The 18,951-nt window shown below is 44.6% G+C and overlaps 1 protein-coding gene across 3 annotated transcripts in view; it reads right to left on the reverse strand.

The window, feature by feature from the left end:
- PDE4B (phosphodiesterase 4B) overlaps positions 1–18,951 on the reverse strand; it is a 272,125-nt gene that overhangs the window by 80,006 nt on the left and 173,168 nt on the right. For all 3 annotated transcript variants that reach the window (XM_044301445.1, XM_044301446.1, XM_044301447.1), the window contains one exon: positions 8,331–8,380. In XM_044301445.1, coding sequence (XP_044157380.1) covers positions 8,331–8,380 — 50 coding nt within the window. The remainder of the gene's footprint in view (positions 1–8,330; positions 8,381–18,951) is intronic.

The raw sequence follows: 18,951 nt of genomic DNA on the forward strand, positions 1-18,951 counted from the left end.
GAGGAGATCCGTTATGCGACCAAGTGGATGGGGTGAGTTAAATTAGTTTATTATTTTTAACCCCTCAATGGACATTTTACTATGCATTCTTTATTAAGAATGCTATTATTTTCCCTTATAACCATGTTATAAGGGAAAATAATAACATCAACAGAATACCAAACCCGAACTTCTGTGAAGAAGTCCGGGTTCGGGTCTGGGTACCAAACATGCCGATTTTTCTCACGCGCGTGCAAAACGCATTAAAATGCTTTGCACTCGCGGGGAAAAATCGTGCATTTTCCCGCAACGCACCCTCATCTTTTCCCGCACGTCACCCGCAACGCCCGTGTGAACCCAGCCTTACAGGTGTGACCAGTCTACAGACTTCTCTGATCTTGATTTCTGTGCTGTTTTTGAGCACAGAACACAATGGTATCACACAGACACAACTGCAATATTCAAGTTTCTTAATTTGCATATGAAAATTAGGATTAGAATTTGTACAAACTGCGGTCAGGTCAGCAAATCCTCTCCAGAATTATGGAAAAGAGTGAAGTGTTTCATTACTATGTAATTCCAGTAAATGGAGAAGTAGCTTTGCTGTAGTTCCAGTAAGTGAGGGCATTATAATAAAGCAGAAGTGGAAGCAAGTCAAGGTTAATGATAATCAAACCGGAGACATCAGTGGAGGGGTCATACTCGCTGCTGCAGGAAGGGGGAGACAGAGAGTCTTGTCCCACCGTGTCATCGTGGTCTGAAATATCCCCAGAGCCGGTTCTGAGAAATACTTAGCTGAGATAAGGGTGCCATTACCGAGGACCATGTGACTGATAGCGCATTCTGCTCTTTTCAGGACCCTATGACTGAGAGTCACATTTGGCTGGAAAATGATAAGTTGTGTTTGTGCCAAAATTGGGTTGACATCTAATCTTCTACCAGAACCAGTTTACAGTAACACTTGAACTTGATGGATTTATGTCTTTTTTCAACCGTATTAACTTTTTAACACATTAGGGGGCGCCAAAATAAGTATGTAACATTAGGGGGCGCCATAATAAGTATGTAACATTAGGGGGCGCCATAATAAGTATGTAACATTAGGGAGAGCCATAAAAACAAGTATGTAACACCAGAGAGTGTCATAACAGGTATGTAATATTAGGGGGCACCATAACAAGGATTTTACAGCAGGAGGCGCCATAACTGGACACAGGAAGAGTTAATAAATATTGCTATTAAAGATGTGTTATATTTTGGGTGATCCAACAGAGTTAGGGTACTTTCATACTTGCGGCAGAGGATTCCGGCAGGCAGTTCAGTCGCAAAACTGAATGCATCCGCAAGCGGATGCATTTGTGGGACGGATACGGATCCGTCTCACAAATGCATTTCAATAGCGGATTTGTCTTTCTGGTTGTCATCTGGAAAAACTGATTCAGTATTTATTTTGTTCTCATCTTTAAAGGTCTGCCCATGCGCAGACCGCAACACCGGATCCATTTTGCCGGAGCACTTGGGTTTGGATCCGGCATTCCACTAAGTGTTCAGGATTTTTGGCCGGAGAGAAAACTACAGCATGCTGCGGTATTTTCTCCAGCCAAAAAACGTAAGAAGAACTGAACTGATGCTTCCTGAACAGAATGCTCTCCATTCAGAATGCATTAGGGTAAAACTGATCAGTTTTTTTTCCAGTATTGACCCCTGAGGACGGAACTCAATACCGGAAAACTTTAACGCAAGTGTGAAAGTACCCTAAATCATTCTATAATCGCGGGACACCCCCTTTTAAGAAGCCAACACTGACCTGTATATAATACATGAAAACACAGCACATGCAGAGATACAAGCAGATATTGTAAATGCAGACATAACAGCTGCCTTATAAAATGCGGCCGATCACACCATCCAAAGAGACTTCCGTCGGCACACAAGACGCCATTACAGCTGCCTCCAGACACATCATTAAGACAGCAGACCTGAAATACGAGGTGATCTCATATGAAGAGGGAGCGTCTTACGAGCCTATATGTAAATCTTCCCACGTCATGACAGAATGGGAGTTATGTAAGCTTCAGGGAAGCTTTTTAGCCTATAGATCACCAGTATATATAAATCCTTGACTCGCTGTTCTCTAATCTGTCTCTGGGAAAGCTGGGTGACAACCAGTATGGCCACCATTACAGCTCCCACGTGGGTTGTCACCCAGTGATCATTGCCTTACAGGTTCTTCTACGTGATAACATGTTACCTCGCACTGAGTTTTGACAACCACAAGTTCCAGCAAATTGCCCACTTTTCACAAGATCAGTCGCAACCTAAAGTGCCATTTAATGAGCTCCATGGAGGAGTCCGGGAGACGCTGTTCATACTGTAGTGAGTACATCTTCAGGTTACATGTCACAGACATATACAGGTGAAACCCGAAAAAAGTGAATATCGCGCAAAGTTCATTTATTTCAGTAATGCAACTTAAAAGGTGAAACTAACATATGAGACTCGTTACAGGCAAAGCGAGATATTTCAAGCCTTTATTTGGTATAATATTATTTGGATGATTATGGCTACAATTTATAAAACCCCGAAGTCACAATTTTGAGGTCCCCTTTGCTCAGGGGGTATGGATTAATTAGCTGACTAGAGGGCGACACTTTGAGCCTAGAATATTGAACCTTTTCACAAAATTCTAATTTTAAGCTGCATTAATGCAATTCATTTTAATTTGCATTACTGAAATAAATTGACTTTTGCATGGTATTCTAAATTTTCGAGTTTCACATGCATGACAGGTCTAGGGAATTGGATGGAAACTGGGCTGAGGGTGCAGTACATTAAATCCGTCACTGTGTGGCACTGTTCTGGGTAACTTACAGAAGACACGTCTACTAAACACAACTATAAATGTAAAGCTCCCGATACATTTCACATATGCATCTCGAAGCCTCCATTACCCCAATTTCCATAGTTTGTGTTCGGTATTTCAGCTGAGCCCCATTCATTTAAATTGACTTTAGCTGCATTACCAGACACAATCGATGGACAGATGTCGCACTGTTTCTGGAAGAAAGCAGCTATGTATTTCTAATTCTGCATTCCAGACTGTGAGTTCCACTGATTAGGCATACACTGTGATAAAAGAAGTCTTGGTAATGCCCTGCCAGGACCTTCCTCCTCAAGGATATTGTCCCTGCATTGCTTGGATGCTATAGCGCTCAGGGAAAAGCAACTGAACTTTGAGTAAATTCTTGCCGCTCTGACTACAGTCATGTCCACTAATCCAATCAGATTAATCAAGGAGGCTGTTCACACGGTGGATTTTGGCCCTGGAACTTTGGCATGGACAGAGCGGCAAAAATCTGGCGGCGGCCGCGTGGTGCCTGCCTTCCATTGCAGGAAGTGCTGCAGTTCACAACCTGGCAAAGGACATGGTGTGCGGTGAGCGGGTCCACAGCATCTGAAGGCAGAGGAAGCTGCAGTACAGGTCCTTCTAAAAAAATTAGCATATTGTGATAAAGTTCATTATTTTCTGTAATGTACTGATAAACATTAGACTTTCATATATTTTAGATTCATTACACACAACTGAAGTAGTTCAAGCCTTTTATTGTTTTAATATTGATGATTTTGGCATACACCTCATGAAAACCCCACATTTCTATCTAAAAAAATTAGCATATTTCATCCGACCAATAAAAGAAAAGTGTTTTTAATACAAAAAAAGTCAACCTTCAAATAATTATGTTCAGTTCTGCACTCAATACTTGGTCGGGAATCCTTTTGCAGAAATGACGGCTTCAATGCGGCGTGGCATGGAGGCAATCAGCCTGTGGCACTGCTGAGGTGTTATGGAGGCCCAGGAGGCTTCGATAGCGGCCTTAAGCTCATCCAGAGTGTTGGGTCTTGCGTCTCTCAACTTTCTCTTCCCAATATCCCACAGATTCTTTATGGGGTTCAGGTCAGGAGAGTTGGCAGGCCAATTGAGCCCAGTAATACCATGGTCAGTAAACCATTAACCAGTGGTTTTGGCGCTGTGAGCAGGTGCCAGGTCGTGCTGAAAAATGACATCTTCATCTCCATAAAGCTTTTCAGCAGATGGAAGCATGAAGTGCTCCAAAATCTCCTGATAGCTAGCTGCATTGACCCTGCCCTTGATAAAACACAGTGGACCAACACCAGCAGCTGACATGGCACCCCAGACCATTACTGACTGTGGGGACTTGACACTGGACTTCAGCCATTTTGGCATTTCCCTCTCCCCAGTCTTCCTCCAGACTCTGGCACCTTGATTTCCGAATGACATGCAACAGTCCAGTGCTGCTTCTCTGTAGCCCAGGTCAGGCGCTTCTGCCGCTGTTTCTGGGGAATGAGGCACCTGTAGCCCATTTTCTGCACACGCCTGTACACGGTGGCTCTGGATGTTTCTACTCCAGACTCAGTCCACTGCTTCCGCAGGTCCCCCAAGGTCTGGAATCGGTCCTTCTCCACAATCTTCCTCAGGGTCCGGTCACCTCTTCTCGTTGTGCAGCGTTTCCTGCCACACTTTTTCCTTCCCACAGACTTCCCACTGAGGTGCCTTGATGCAGCACTCTGGGAACAGCCTATTCGTTCAGACATTTCTTTCTGTGTCTCACCCTCTTGCTTGAGGGTGTCAATGATGGCCTTCTGGACAGCAGTCAGGTCGGCAGTCTTACCCATGATTGCGGTTTTGAGTAATGAACCAGGCTGGGAGTTTTTAAAAGCCTCAGGAATCTTTTGCAGGTGTTTAGAGTTAATTAGTTGATTCAGATGATTAGGTTAATAGCTCGTTTAGAGAACCTTTTCATGATATGCTAATTTTTTTAGATAGGAATTTGGGGTTTTCATGAGCTGTATGCCAAAATCATCAATATTAAAACAATAAAAGGCTTGAACTACTTCAGTTGTGTGTAATGAATCTACAATATATGAAAGTCTAATGTTTATCAGTACATTACAGAAAATAATGAACTTTATCACAATATGCTAATTTTTTTAGAAGGACCTGTATATGTGGCAGATTTGGACAGCGTCTGTGTTGTCTTGGCTGTGTGCTTGCAATTATTGCCTTTACTATTTATTAAGTTAATGCTCCTTTCATTGATTACCTGTATGTATGTATGTATAATTTTGCTAAATTATGCCTTTTGCCACTTGGAATCAGTCACCGCTGTGCCATCACATGGAGCCCTTACTACAATGATCGCCTGTAATGTATTGCAGTATGGTAATGTGCATAAGGAGAGGCAGTGTATGTGTAGAGTACGATGGGTGCGTGCTAGGGAGATGTCAGTAAGCAGGTACTCTTTAGCCACGGTACTCAGACATACAGCAGAAGTGAGATACAGAATCTGCAGCCCCCACACTTCCCATATTCTGCATGAGAGAAGGTTGGTTACCTTTTAGTTGTCTGCTATAAGACAACAACTGCTCACCTCAGTTGTTAAAGGGCATCTGTCAGCAGTTTTGTACCTATGGCACTGGCTGACCTGTTGCGTGTGCGCTTGGCAGCTGAAGGCATCTGTGTTGGTCCCATGTTCATATGTGCCCGCATTGCTCAGAAAAATGATGTTTTAATATATGCAAATGAGCCTCTAGGAGCAACAGGGGCGTTACCATTACACCTAGAGTCTGGGCTCTCTCTGCACTTTAATTGACAGGGCCAAGCAGTGAAAACATCATGACGCCTGCCTGTCCCTGTCAATCAAAGTGCAGAGGGAGCGGTAGTTGCAGTAAAAGTGGAGCTTCTAGGAGTAACGGCAACGCCCCTGTTGCTGCCTGCCTGCTAGATACAACTGTATTGTCATCCTCAGGACAGCAATACAATTGAATCTAATACACTGGAAGATCTGAAGGACCTGTGGTGACATCACAGGTCATGTGACCAGCAAAACAGGCAGTGGTTGAGAAGTACCTGCGATGATGTCACCATCATGTGACCAGTGCAGGAGAGAACGGCAGTGAAGAGGAGAAGACCTGGGGGAAGAAGCTGTGGTGATGTCTGCTACATGAGGAGATGTAAGTGAAGGGAGAGGCAGAGCAATGCTGGGAGTTGTGGTTATTTAACTAGGACTGTATGTTAGTGCTGAAGGGATGGATGTTATTTACATGAGACTGTGTGTTTGAGGTGGCTTAGGTGGGGGTCATGTTATTAACATGGGACTGTATGTTGATGGCGGCTTTGGGAGGGAGTGATGTTATTTACATGGGACTAAATGTTAAAGGTGGCTCGAGGGGGGAATGATGTTATTTACATGGGACTTAATGTTGAGGGGGTGATGTTTACATGAAATTGCATGTTGGAGGCGGCAGGGGAAGAGGTGATGTTATTTACATGGGACTGTATTTTGGACTGTGTGATGTTATTTACATGGGACTGTATGTTGAGGGGGTGATGTTTACATGCAATTGCATGTTGGAGGGGGCTGGAGAGATGGTGTGATGTTATTTACATGGGACTCTATGGCGGAGAGAGGGAAATAATGTTATTTACATGGGACTGTATGTTGGAGGGGAGTGATGTTATTTACATAGGACTGTATTTTGGAGGGGACAGAAGAGATGGTGTGATGTTATTTACATGGGCCTGTATGGTGGACAGAGGAATATAATTACAGGGGGCATTATAAATACTGGGGCACTTCAGGGTGACCATTATAACAGTAAGGGGCAGTATAAATACTGGGGGCACTGTAGGGGTATTATAAATCCAGAGGACATTAGGCGTTCTTATTACTACTGGAGGCTCTGTAGGAGGGACTTATAGATCTGCCTTATTTCTACTAAGAGCACTATGGGGGGGGGGGGGGCTTATTACTACTGGGGGATCTGTAGAGAGCTTTATTACCACTGGGGGAAACATAGGGGGCCTTTTTTCTACTGGGGGCTCTGTGAGCGTATTATTAATACTGGAGGGCTCTTCTACTACTGGGGGCACTGTAGGGGACAGTATTACTAATAGGGGCATTCTAGAAGGGAATTATTATTGGGGGGACTATAAGGAGCACTATTACTTCTTCAAGATAGTTTCTGGGTGTATTGGGGGGCACAGCGAGCAGCAGGATAACACTGTGGGGACTCCAGGTTGGGGGATGATGATAGAAATGTGAGGAAGCTAAGATGTCTGTGTGTCACACTCTGCAGAGACGAGGCGGCTGAGAGAAGTTGTACGGACCGAATGGAGAAGATGATGACAAAGAAGATCTACATCAGAGGAGACGTCACCTGGAGGCCCTGGATGTGAGAGGTACGTGCTGCTGTATAGCAAGTACAGCAAAATGCGGTGTGTGGGGGGGAGGGGGGTTGACTTAGAGAACTGGGCCATATTCATTGGGGCTTGGGCCCTGGATTTTTTGAGACTCTAGCAATGCCCCTGGACACAGCATTATAAATATAATGTCCGGCGGCTCTTTCACAGGAGAAATGCTCAGTCCGGGATATCACGTTCCCAAACGGAACGCGTTTCCTGCAGTATACACACCTGCCTAAAATTGCCCTTAGAGTGGGAGCCCATATGGAAGAGGCGAGAACCCAAGTTGGCCCTCCTTCCCCATGGGTAACATGCCATTGCAGGGGTTGTCTCTATGGGGCTTAACCCCTAAAGAGTATTTGTTTGCAGGAATTTATTTGACTGAAAATCAGCCGCGCTCATCTGAACTGTTTCGGCGGCAGGTACATGGATTTCTGCAAGCTCCATTCAGCTGTATCGGAGGATTGCAGAAATTTCTGCCATGTGTGAATTCACCCTTATAGGGTTAGAATTATAGGGCTTAAGCTCATTACCCATCCACAGGATAGGGGACAAGTATCTGATTATTGGGGGTCTCACTGCTGGAACCCCTACTGATCACAAGAACAGGGGACCCGAGTTCCCCAACTGAATGAAGTGGTGCTCATACATGTGCTCGTCCACTCCATTAATTCTCAGAGGGAATGGCGGAGACAGATGAGTGCTGTACTCACCTATTTCTGGCAGTCCCATGCTCCCAGTGGTTGGACCCCCACCAACCAAATACTTATGACCCTATCCTGTGCAAAACATGCATACTTGGCTGAGTTGAGCATGCATGTGTAATGGAAAGGTCAGGACGGACATCTATCTAACATGTACGGCTAGCATTAGGCTTATTCTTATTTAGGCTCCCACCATACTCAGTACAGACATGCGAAGCTGTGCAGCTAAGTGGCAGTAAACTAGCATCACTTTAAATGCAGCTCTTTATGTTACTGAAATATAACTCCTGACCAGTAAAGGATACATGAAGCAAAGTAATAGAACAAACATTGATATCAAAGTATATATCCGTGAAGCTATGAGAAAGAAAGTGGTTACCGACCTTGTATATTAACCCTGGAGATTTGGGGATGGTTGGACATGGGCGATCTCCTGCGGGGAAGGTAAAATATAAATTAATGACAAAACTTTTACACTGAACGACACTACAGGAAAAAGCAAACAACGAGACAGGGCGACTCTTATCATGTGCTGCTCGTATGTCGCACAAAGGGTGGGATTATCACTCAGGATGGAGATAAGCCGGAGGTATGCGCCTGCACATGATGCGTTGGAGCGGGCACGGTGCCACTGTTTACTGAGCCAGTAATGTGGGAAGTGTGCATCTGATAACCGCATCTGAGAAAACGGTGCACGCGTTTTATAACATTTGACTGATGGAATATTGGGGACCCTGATGTGCAAAAAATGTCAGCAAGAAGCTTTCCATCATTGCGCCATATTCTGCACATCCAGTGTGTTGCCGGACTATCAGGCATAGAAGGCATCACAAAATAAAAGTTCTACAAAAAAAGGGGCAAATGCAGGCAGCATCCTGATGTGCACCTCCTGGTAACCCAATACCACTGCTCCAGTAATTGTAGTGCCTGATCCCATAGTCTTTGTAGCCTACATTTGGCGTATACATGGGAAGATCTCCACACGTATTGATGGAGAGCTGCGATGTGTCCCACTGTATAGGCGTACAATGAGACATATCTACCATATACTTGCCCGAAGCCAAAAGGGTGAATGGAGCGCTATGTATATGTTTTTAAGGAGTATTTCCCAACATATACACCAAATGGAGGCTCATAGTGCAATGTAAATAGGGCCTTACCTCCACAGTTGGGCATATTCCAGATAACCAGAATTTCCAGACTATCAAATTCCAGGCTACTGGAACTTCAGCATCTGTATTATGACTGCAACGTAAGTGTTACAATGGTCAACCCTATTAAACCAGGCATGCTGTCTGGTAGAGTTGATCATGGTGAACAAAATGAGCTGTCTATTGCTACAAACAGATGTTCCGTTGCAGCATAACTATAACTTTTATTTGTATGCAAATTTGGTGACTGGAGCACCAAGAGGTTGGACCACCCCCAGGAGCAACACTTCACTTCCTCCTCACCACCACTCCCCCGCATGGCCTGCCTCACAGGGCCAGGCATCCTAACTGCTCTGTTGATTGGCCCTCAGATCTCTTGCTTATGCTGACAAGGGCTATCATAAAAGAACCTGTGTCTGCTGACAGGGACCCATGATGCTTCCCCGGTCGCTTTCTTCTCTCAATATTCCATTGCTTCTGCTCGTAAAGGCGTAATTTTAATACAGGAAATATATTAGGGACTTGCTATGTATGTAATTGCCCAATACCCAAGTGCAGACTCAGCAGATTTTTCGTCTGCATTATTTTTTTATTTCGCATTTCGACTCCAAGTTTACAGTTCATCATCTTCTCCTTAATTTTTTTGAAACTGAATGAAGGTGAGATTTTCCGCTGGTTATTACTTCAGTGTGTGCTGGCCAGTAATCCTACTTTCCTGAATCATTTAGGTGTCTCTCACAATAGAGGAGATCTCATGCACTCCCAGCCGAGTATAGGCCCTGGAATAAGTATACGTAGGACCAGAGACAACCCATTCCTCCCCAGGAATCAGGCCTTGTCTCAGGCCAAGATACAACAGCAGGGAATATAACAAATACAAACAAACGCAACACTTAACTTCTGTAGAGATGGAAGAACAGGAAAACCAGAGACGACCTCACACCAGCTCAGCCAAACCCAAATGAAGCTATCAACTGCATAGTCAGAAGGGTGGGGTGAGACTTTAAAGGGTAGAAGTGATGACCACTGAGCAACAGCTGAGAAAAGGGAAGTGGTCATTAACCCTATCAACACTGAATAAAGAGAAATCAAGGAGGCAGTTAGATTCCTTCACGCTCAGCCAGTCTCTCTGATCTCCTGACACCAGTCACCTGAGGGACCGTGACATTATGAGGGAGCACACTGCTGGCTCTCTGCTAGTACTGTTAATGGGGTGCCGCTAAGGGCACTGTGTATGGAGCACTATTATAAGGAGAGCTACTGACACTGCTCACAAACTCAGTCTCTTAAAGGGGTTGTCACACTAACTACACTTATCCCCTGTCTACCAGATAAGGGATAAGCCTCTGTGTTTGCTGGGGGTCCCCACAGTCAAACACAAGGTCCCAGAGTTCCCTATGAATGGAGTGCTGGGGGGCATGAGTGTCCACTGCTCCATTCACTTGTATGGGATAAAACGTTGAGCACTGTACTCAGCAGTCTCCCACATGTGCCTTACTGCTCCATTCTCATCAGAGACTCCAGGACCTTAGTTTACATTAATTCTGGGGGCCCCAGGTGTCGGTCCGCAGCGATCATACACTTAGGATAGGACATACAGTAAGTCTTGTTAGTGGGAAAACCCCTTTAAGATTGTAAACGCACAGGCAGGTTGAAAAACTGTTTGTTTTTTTAACCAAAACCAGAAGTGGATCCAGCAGGAAGGAGAAGTAAATGTCCTTTATATTTACCATTCCTTTTGAATCCACTTTAAGCTTTGACTCAAGAAACTGCCACAAATAAACTGCTGGAGTGATTCCAGGTGATTCTGCAGAAGCCTGGCTCCGTGCTCTTGATACATACTCTGCTCTCAGACAGTCTTCAGGCCCTTTCACTTTTTTCACATTTTGTTATGCTGCTCCTTGTGGTAAAATAAAGTCAAGTTTTCCCCATAATTCTGAACTCAATCCCCCATATTGATAAAGTGAATTTAAGAAATGTTTGCAAATTTAATATAAAGGAAAAAATAACATTTTCCAAGGACATAAGTAGGTATGAGCAAATCGACTCGGGATGGTACATCCGAAGTTGATTCACAAAAAACTTTGTTGTAATACTGCACAGTACAGTATTAGAATTTATTGGCTCCGATGAGCCAAAGTTATTACTTCGCAAAGTTGCGCGAGAGTTTGTGTAATAATTTCGGCAATTATTGATTACTGTAAAAAACCTTGGTACCGAACTCTGTTTCAGTTCCAGCGTACCACTAGGAACCGAACCCAAGTTCGGTACCAAGGTTTTTTTAGAGTAATAATTAATTCCCGAAGTCTCGCGTGACTTCGTGAAGTAATAACTTCGGCTCATTGGAGCCAATACATTCTAATACTGTACGGAGCAGGAACTCTGTACAGTATTACAACAAAGTCGATTCACTCATACCTAGACATAAGTATTCAGATATCAGACCTTTTGCTATGATACTTGACATTTATCTCTGGGGCCATCCCATATCTCTTGATTATCTGAGATGTTTCTGCACTTACTTGTGGTAAGTTCAGTTGATTGGACATGATTTGGAAAGACACAGCTCTGTCTATATAATAGCACGGGTACTCACTACTGTGAGTCATTTACTATTGGTGTTTATTTTCTGTCTATATAATGTCTCATAGCTGACAATGTGTATCTGAGCAAAAACCAAACCATGAGATAGAAAGAACTGCCTGTAGAGCTCAGAGACAGGATTGTGTGGAGGCACAGATTTGGAGAAGGGTGCACAAAAAAAAAATTCAGCTATTCTGAAAGTCTCCAAGAGCACAGTGAACTCCATATTTCTTAAATGGAGGAAGTTTGGAACAACCAGGACTCTTCCTAACGCTGCCGCCCCTCCAAACTAAGTAACTGGATGAGAAGGGCCTTGGTAAGAGAGGTGACCAAGAACCCAATGGTCACTCTGGCGGAGCTCCAAAGAACCTGTAATGCAGATGGGAGACACTTCCAGAAGGTCAAGCATCACTGCAGCCTCCACCAATCTGGGCTTTATAGCAGAGCAGCCAGAAAGAAGCCTCTCCTCAGTATAAGATGTGAAAGCACATAAAGGACTCTCACAGTGTGAGAAACAAGATTCTTTGGTCTGATGAAACCAAGCCTAAATTTTCTAACCAGGCCCTGCTCATCACCTTCCCAATACCATCTCTACAGTGAAGCATGGTGATGGCAGCATTATGCTGGGGGACAGGGAGACCGGTCAGGGTGGAAGGAAAGCTGAATGGAGAAAAGTACAAAGATATTCTTAATGAAAACCTGACCCAGAGCTCTGGGCTGGAGGTTCACCTTCCAACAAGACAATGACCCTAAGCACAGAGTCAGGATAACACAGGAGAGGCTTAGGGACAACCCTGTGAATGTCCTTGAGTGGCCCTGGAAAAAATACTAAAAGTGGCCCCGTTTTTTAGTCTGGTCCAGCAATACCATATTGTGGCACATTTTACCACCGCAACAGAGCCAAATACCACAGTCAATCACAAAATAATGCCAGCAGCACAAAATACATCCCCAAAAACATCCACTGGCCAGCCGTGAGGAGGGAAATTTTCCTGTGAGGTCTACGGCCAATCCGCCCCTGCTCTACAGAGACCTGAAAATGACTGCCCACTGACGGCCCCCATCCAACCTGACAGAGCTGGAGAGGATCTGCAGAGAAGAACGGCAGAAAGTCCCCAAATCCAGGTGCAAACCTTGTGGCCTTCAGTCACCAAGAAGATTGGAGGCTGAATCACTGCCAAAGGGGCTTCAACTAAGTCCTGAGTAAAGGGTCTAAATACTTATGTCACTGAATAAAGGGTCTGAATACTTATGTCACTGAATAAAGGGTCTGAAGACTTATGTCACTGAATAAAGGGTCTGAAGACTTATGTCACTGAATAAAGGGTCTGAAGACTTATGTCACTGAATAAAGAGTCTGAAGACCTATGTCACTGAATAAAGGGTCTGAATACTTATGTCACTGAATAAAGGGTCTGAATACTTATGTCACTGAGTAAAGGGTCTAAATACTTATGTCACTGAATAAAGGGTCTGAATACTTATGTCACTGAATAAAGGGTCTGAAGACTTATGTCACTGAATAAAGGGTCTGAAGACTTATGTCACTGAATAAAGGGTCTGAATACTTATGTCACTGAATAAAGAGTCTGAAGACCTATGTCACTGAATAAAGGGTCTGAATACTTATGTCACTGAATAAAGGGTCTGAAGACCTATGTCACTGAATAAAGGGGCTGAAGACCTATGTCACTGAATAAAGGGGCTGAATACTTATGTCACTGAATAAAGGGTCTGAAGACCTATGTCACTGAATAAAGGGGCTGAAGACCTATGTCACTGAATAAAGGGGCTGAATACTTATGTCACTGAATAAAGGGTCTGAAGACCTATGTCACTGAATAAAGGGGCTGAAGACCTATGTCACTGAATAAAGGGGCTGAATACTTATGTCCTCAGTAAAGGGTCTGAATACTTAATGTGAGATTTTAGATGTTTGTTTTCAGTAAATCAGCAAATAATTTGTAACATTCTGTTCTCTCTTTCTCATTATCGGATACTGAGTGCAGAATGATCAGGAAAAAACAGAATTTGAAAATGTGAAAGGGTCTAAAGACTTTCGGGATGCTTTGTACATAGATCACGGACCTGGATGTATCCGTACAGAGCAGGCCGGGGATCGAATCTGAATGAACGATTCATTAATGTATAACAGAACCGTGTAAACATCTGTTTAATCTGTGCACAAAGGACATTGAAACCTGTATGAAGAGAGCGCCCTCTGGGGGCAGATGACAGTAAGACATTGCTGTGGGGACCGGTCCTATAATGTCATTGCACATGTCACTGAAATGCATGTACGCGACAGTAGTTGTCAGAATCTACAGTATATATATATTCCTTTTTCAGGCTTCATTCACATTTGTGTCAGACATTTGGTGCCTCTGTTTTGCCATAGGAACAGAAAATTTAAATTCAACCCAAATAGTGGCCGACAGGACCCACTGATGGCATTCTATTATAGTGTCCATCACAATTTTGTACGCCGTGTTTGACTGGAGCCTCCGTTGTATATGTGAATGAAGCCTTGAGAAACTATTGTGTTAGAAATTGGATGTAATGACAATTACTGGAATCAGTACATTAACACAGCAGGTCCGTCAAATCTAGGAGCTCTCAGGTCCCCCCCAGGAGTAGGGGCCCAAATCCGGCACCACATCCTATATAATAGGAATGCATTAGGGAATTGCTATTTATCCAATTATCTCAGACGGGAGGCCCAGCTAATTTGCATACATATTTCCCATGGAGCATTGCCTGAATATAAGACTTTGCTTAAGAACCCGTATCCCTCCTCTGGGTCTATAAAAAGTCCATGATTTATGAATATTAGTGACTGGGTGATTTCTATGTAAATTGAGGTACATTTGAGCTATTTAATTCCTCTGTTCAGATACGGGGGTGGGGTGCATATACCACTTGGACACTACACAGTTAGCTAACTCTGCAGAGTGAACCTGGTCCAGCGCTGCTATAAATCTCTGCTCCAGGTATATAAAGTTTCATTGATCCCAGAGAAGTGAATGCAGCGCTCAGCCCCAAACCACATGGCACTGCCCCCTTCAGGAGTCCATTCAAGGACAGCAAACACGCACAGAATCCCCCATAGCCCCTGCATGAATAGAGGCCTTAATTACTGGAACCATCAGCAGCCCAGTTAATGCCAAAGCAAATTAAACGCATGGCGATATACATTCCTACTGTGCATGTGTTGTGCGCTCCACGCTCTGCTGGTTACGGAGGTGATGGCATATATATTGGCAGCCTCGGATCTGGAGGCGTCTGCTGATTTTGGACGGTTTAAAATGTAGAAAAAGTGAGCAGTGGAAATTTAGATGCTGTGTGAATGTCTGACCTGTACACGTCATGGGAAGGCTCCAGTGAGGCAGACGGATGCCAGCTACTCCTGCCGGCAGCTCAACATATCAGGACGGCGGTTAGAGAAGTGCAGGATAAAGCAGCGGGAGGTCCGCACAGCGGCTTGATGCTGGCTAATCTACTCCATCAAATATTATGATTATTCTTCACAATCATAAGTGATACATCAAAGTGAATGTCCTCCTTTATTATCAAGTAGGCTGAAGGTCCAACAATCTCTGGTGATTAAAGGGGTTCTCCAGGATTTACAGATTGAGGACCTATCCTCACGATAGGTTATAAGTATGAGATCAGCAGGGGTCTGACTCCCTGCACCCTTCTCCCTTCAGGTGCTGCGCTCACCGGAGCTTCTCTCTGCTCTCGTCCATTGGATAGTGGTGGTTGTGCTTGTTATCGCAGCTGCGGCTAGGGCATGTGACCATGATGTCACTTGGCCTAGGAAGAGGCCTGAGTGCTGTGGCCTCCTCGTACGGCTGTTCAGCAGGGGTCCCGGCAGTCCGCACCCCACCGATCCTGAGGATAGGCCATCAATATGTAAATTCTGGAAAACGCCTTTAATTTCAGAATATATCTATAGTGGTCCGAACTCTAATACAGAGTGCCAAATTCTGTGGAAGGAAATGACGGTAAATAATAAAATGCTCTCCACTTACATCCACCACTAGGGGGAGCTTAGATGCATATTGTTTCATTATAGGATTCAGTTTATATAAGTGTGCAGGAGCTCCCCCTGGTGTTTGCAGGCAGGCAGAATCATATCACTTGAAGGCTTTGTTCACCTTGGCAACCACATGTGTTATTGTCTCGATGTCTTAAATTAAAAAGTGAAGCAACTTTGCAATAGGTCTTATTTGGTAGCTGGATTTATTTTTCCATCACATACTACATCACATTATACACTGCTCGTATTCAGGGGTTACGACCACCCTGCAATGCAGCGGTGCTTGCACACTATAGAAAAAGGCACAGGCCTATGCACACCGTTTTTTCCTATAGTATGCGAACACGGCCACTGCTTATGTATTGCAGGGTGGTCGTGACCCCTGGAAAGAGCGGTGTATAATGTGATGGAAAAATGAATCCAGCCAGCAAAGGACAATCACAATACAATAGTAAGTGCCTTATATTAACTTTGTCTACAACATGATAAATGCAATTTGCTGAAGTGAGACAACCCCTTTAATTCAAAATTTGGAATAGTTTTGTTTCTACAGCTCGAGTGCAGACAATGAATCTCCATGGCGGCAGAGAGCGACAAAAAAACTGTGCAGTCTGATCCTGCAGTCATACCCCTTCTACAGTTGCAAAAAAAAGTATGTGAACCCTTTGGAATGATATGGATTTTTGTACAAATTGATCATAAAATGTGATCTGATCTTAATCTAAGTCACAGCAATAGACAATCACAGTCTGCTTAAACTAATAACACACAAAGAGTTAAATGTTACCATGTTTTTATTGAACACACCATGTATACATTCACAGTGCAGGTGGAAAAGTATGTGAACCGCTAGACTAATGACATCTCTAAGAGCTAATTGGAGTGAGGTATCAGCCAACTGGAGTCCAATCAATGAGATGAGATTGGAGGTGTTGGTTACAGCTGCCCTGCCCTATAAAAAAACACACACCAGTTCTGGGTTTGCTTTTCACAAGAAGCATTGCCTGATGTGAATGATGCCTCGCACAAAAGAGCTCTCAGAAGATCGACGATTAAGAATTGTTGACTTGCATAAAGCTGGAAAGGGTTATAAAAGTATCTCCAAAAGCCTTGCTGTTTATCAGTCCACGGTAAGACAAATTGTCTATAAATGGAGAAAGTCCAGCACTGCTGCTACTCTCCCTAGGAGTGGCCGTCCTGTAAAGATGACTGCAAGAGCACAGCGCAGACTGCTCAATGAGGTGAGGAAGAATCCTAGAGTGTCAGCTAAAGACTTACAAAAGTCTCTAGCATATGCTAACATCCCTGTTAGTGAATCTACGATACGTAAAACACTAAACAAGAATGGATTTCATGGGAGGATACCACAGAGGAAGCCACTGCTGTCCAAAAAAAACGTTGCTGCACGTTTACAGTTTGCACAAGAGCACCTGGATGTTCCACAGCAGTACTGGCAAAATATTCTGTGGACAGATGAAACCAAAGTTGAGTTGTTTGGAAGAAACACACAACACTATGTGTGGAGAAAAAGAGGCACAGCACACCAACCTCAAAACCTCATCCCAACTGTGAAGTATGGTGGTGGGGACATCATGGTTTGGGGCTGCTTTGCTGCGTCAGGTCCTGGACGGATTGCTATCATCAAAGGAAAAATGAATTCCCAAGTTTATCAAGACATTTTGCAGGAGAACTTAAAGGGAGTCTGTTATCAACATTTCACCTTTGTAACCCTTCCCATAGCTTTCTAGCATCCTTACAGTTAATAAAAACTTTACCTTTATGATCAATCGTGGACTTATAAAACCGGCAAAAACCATCTTTGTAGCATATGCAAATGAGGGCTCGCAAGTGCCCAGGGGCGGCGTTACCCTCGTAGGCTAGCTCAGCCTTTTCTTCGCTTCCCCCTTCCCCTTCCTTCCCTCCGCCCGCCCATCCTTTCCCTCTGACCGCCTATCTACTAACTTCTTGTTTCGCCGAGATCCCGCGCCTGCGCACTCAGTCCGTCGGCCGGCGCATGCGCACTGCGATGCCCATTCCTTGTACGGCATCACAGTAATTAATGCGCATGCGCCGGGCTAACGGCACGAAGCCGGCGCATGTGCATTAATTACTGTGATGCCGTACAAGGAATGGGCATCGCAGTGCGCATGCGCCGGCCGACGGACTGAGTGCGCAGGCACGGGATCTCTACGAAACAAGAAGTTAGTAGATAGGCGGGAAAGGATGGGCGGGTGGAGGGAAGGAAGGGGCAGGGGGAAGCGAAGAAAAGGCTGAGCTAGCAGGGCACCTACAAGGGTAACGCCGCCCCTGGGCACTTGCTAACCCTCATTTGCATATGCTACAAAGATGTTTTTTGCCGGTTTTATAAGTCCACGATTGATCATAAAGGTAAAGTTTTTATTAACTGTAAGGATGCTAGAAAGCTATGGGAAGGGTTACTTTTTCTTGCAACTGTATTTGTCCCGTACTTTACATTTGGTAAGTGAGCAGGAACTTACTAATAGAAGGACATATGACTGCAGGATCAGACTACATGTTTGTTGTCTGTTACCTTGGAGACATATAAGTCTGCAGAGGAACTGTATAAAGAATGTTGTAGAAAAATTAGTAATTAGAACTTAAGGCTACTTTCACACTAGCGGCCGGACGGATCCGTCAGGCTGTTCACTCTGTTGGATACGTCCTGCCGCTATTTCGCGTGTCGCAGGACCACCGCTCCGTCTCCATTGACTATAATAGGGACGGGGGCGGATCTCCGGCGCAGCACGGCAGTGCACGGTGAGAGTCTGCCGGACTAAAAAGTCGGACATGCAGTACTTTTAGTCCGGTGGCCTCTCGCCGTGCACTGCCGTGCTGCGCCGGAGCTCCACCCCCGTCCCCATTATAGTCAATGGGGACAGAGCGGCGGTCCAGCGGCACGCAAAATAGCGGCAGGACGTATCCAACAGGATGAACAGCCTGTCGGATCCGTCCGGCCGCTAGTGTGAGAGTAGCCTTAGGCTTCTTTCACACTAGCGTTTTCAATTCCGCTATTGAATTCCATCATAGGATCTCAATAGCGGAAGAAAACGCTACAGTTTTGTCCCCATTCATTGTCAATGGGGACAAAACTGAACTGAACGAAACGGAATGCACCAAAATGCATTCCGTTCTGTTTGGTTACGCTCCCATCGCGGACAGAATAACACTGCAAGAAGCGTTTTTCTGTCCGTGATGTGGTGCGGAGCAAGG

Source organism: Bufo gargarizans, chromosome 7 (assembly GCF_014858855.1).
Source record: "Bufo gargarizans isolate SCDJY-AF-19 chromosome 7, ASM1485885v1, whole genome shotgun sequence".
NCBI classification, from domain to species: Eukaryota; Metazoa; Chordata; class Amphibia; order Anura; family Bufonidae; genus Bufo; species Bufo gargarizans.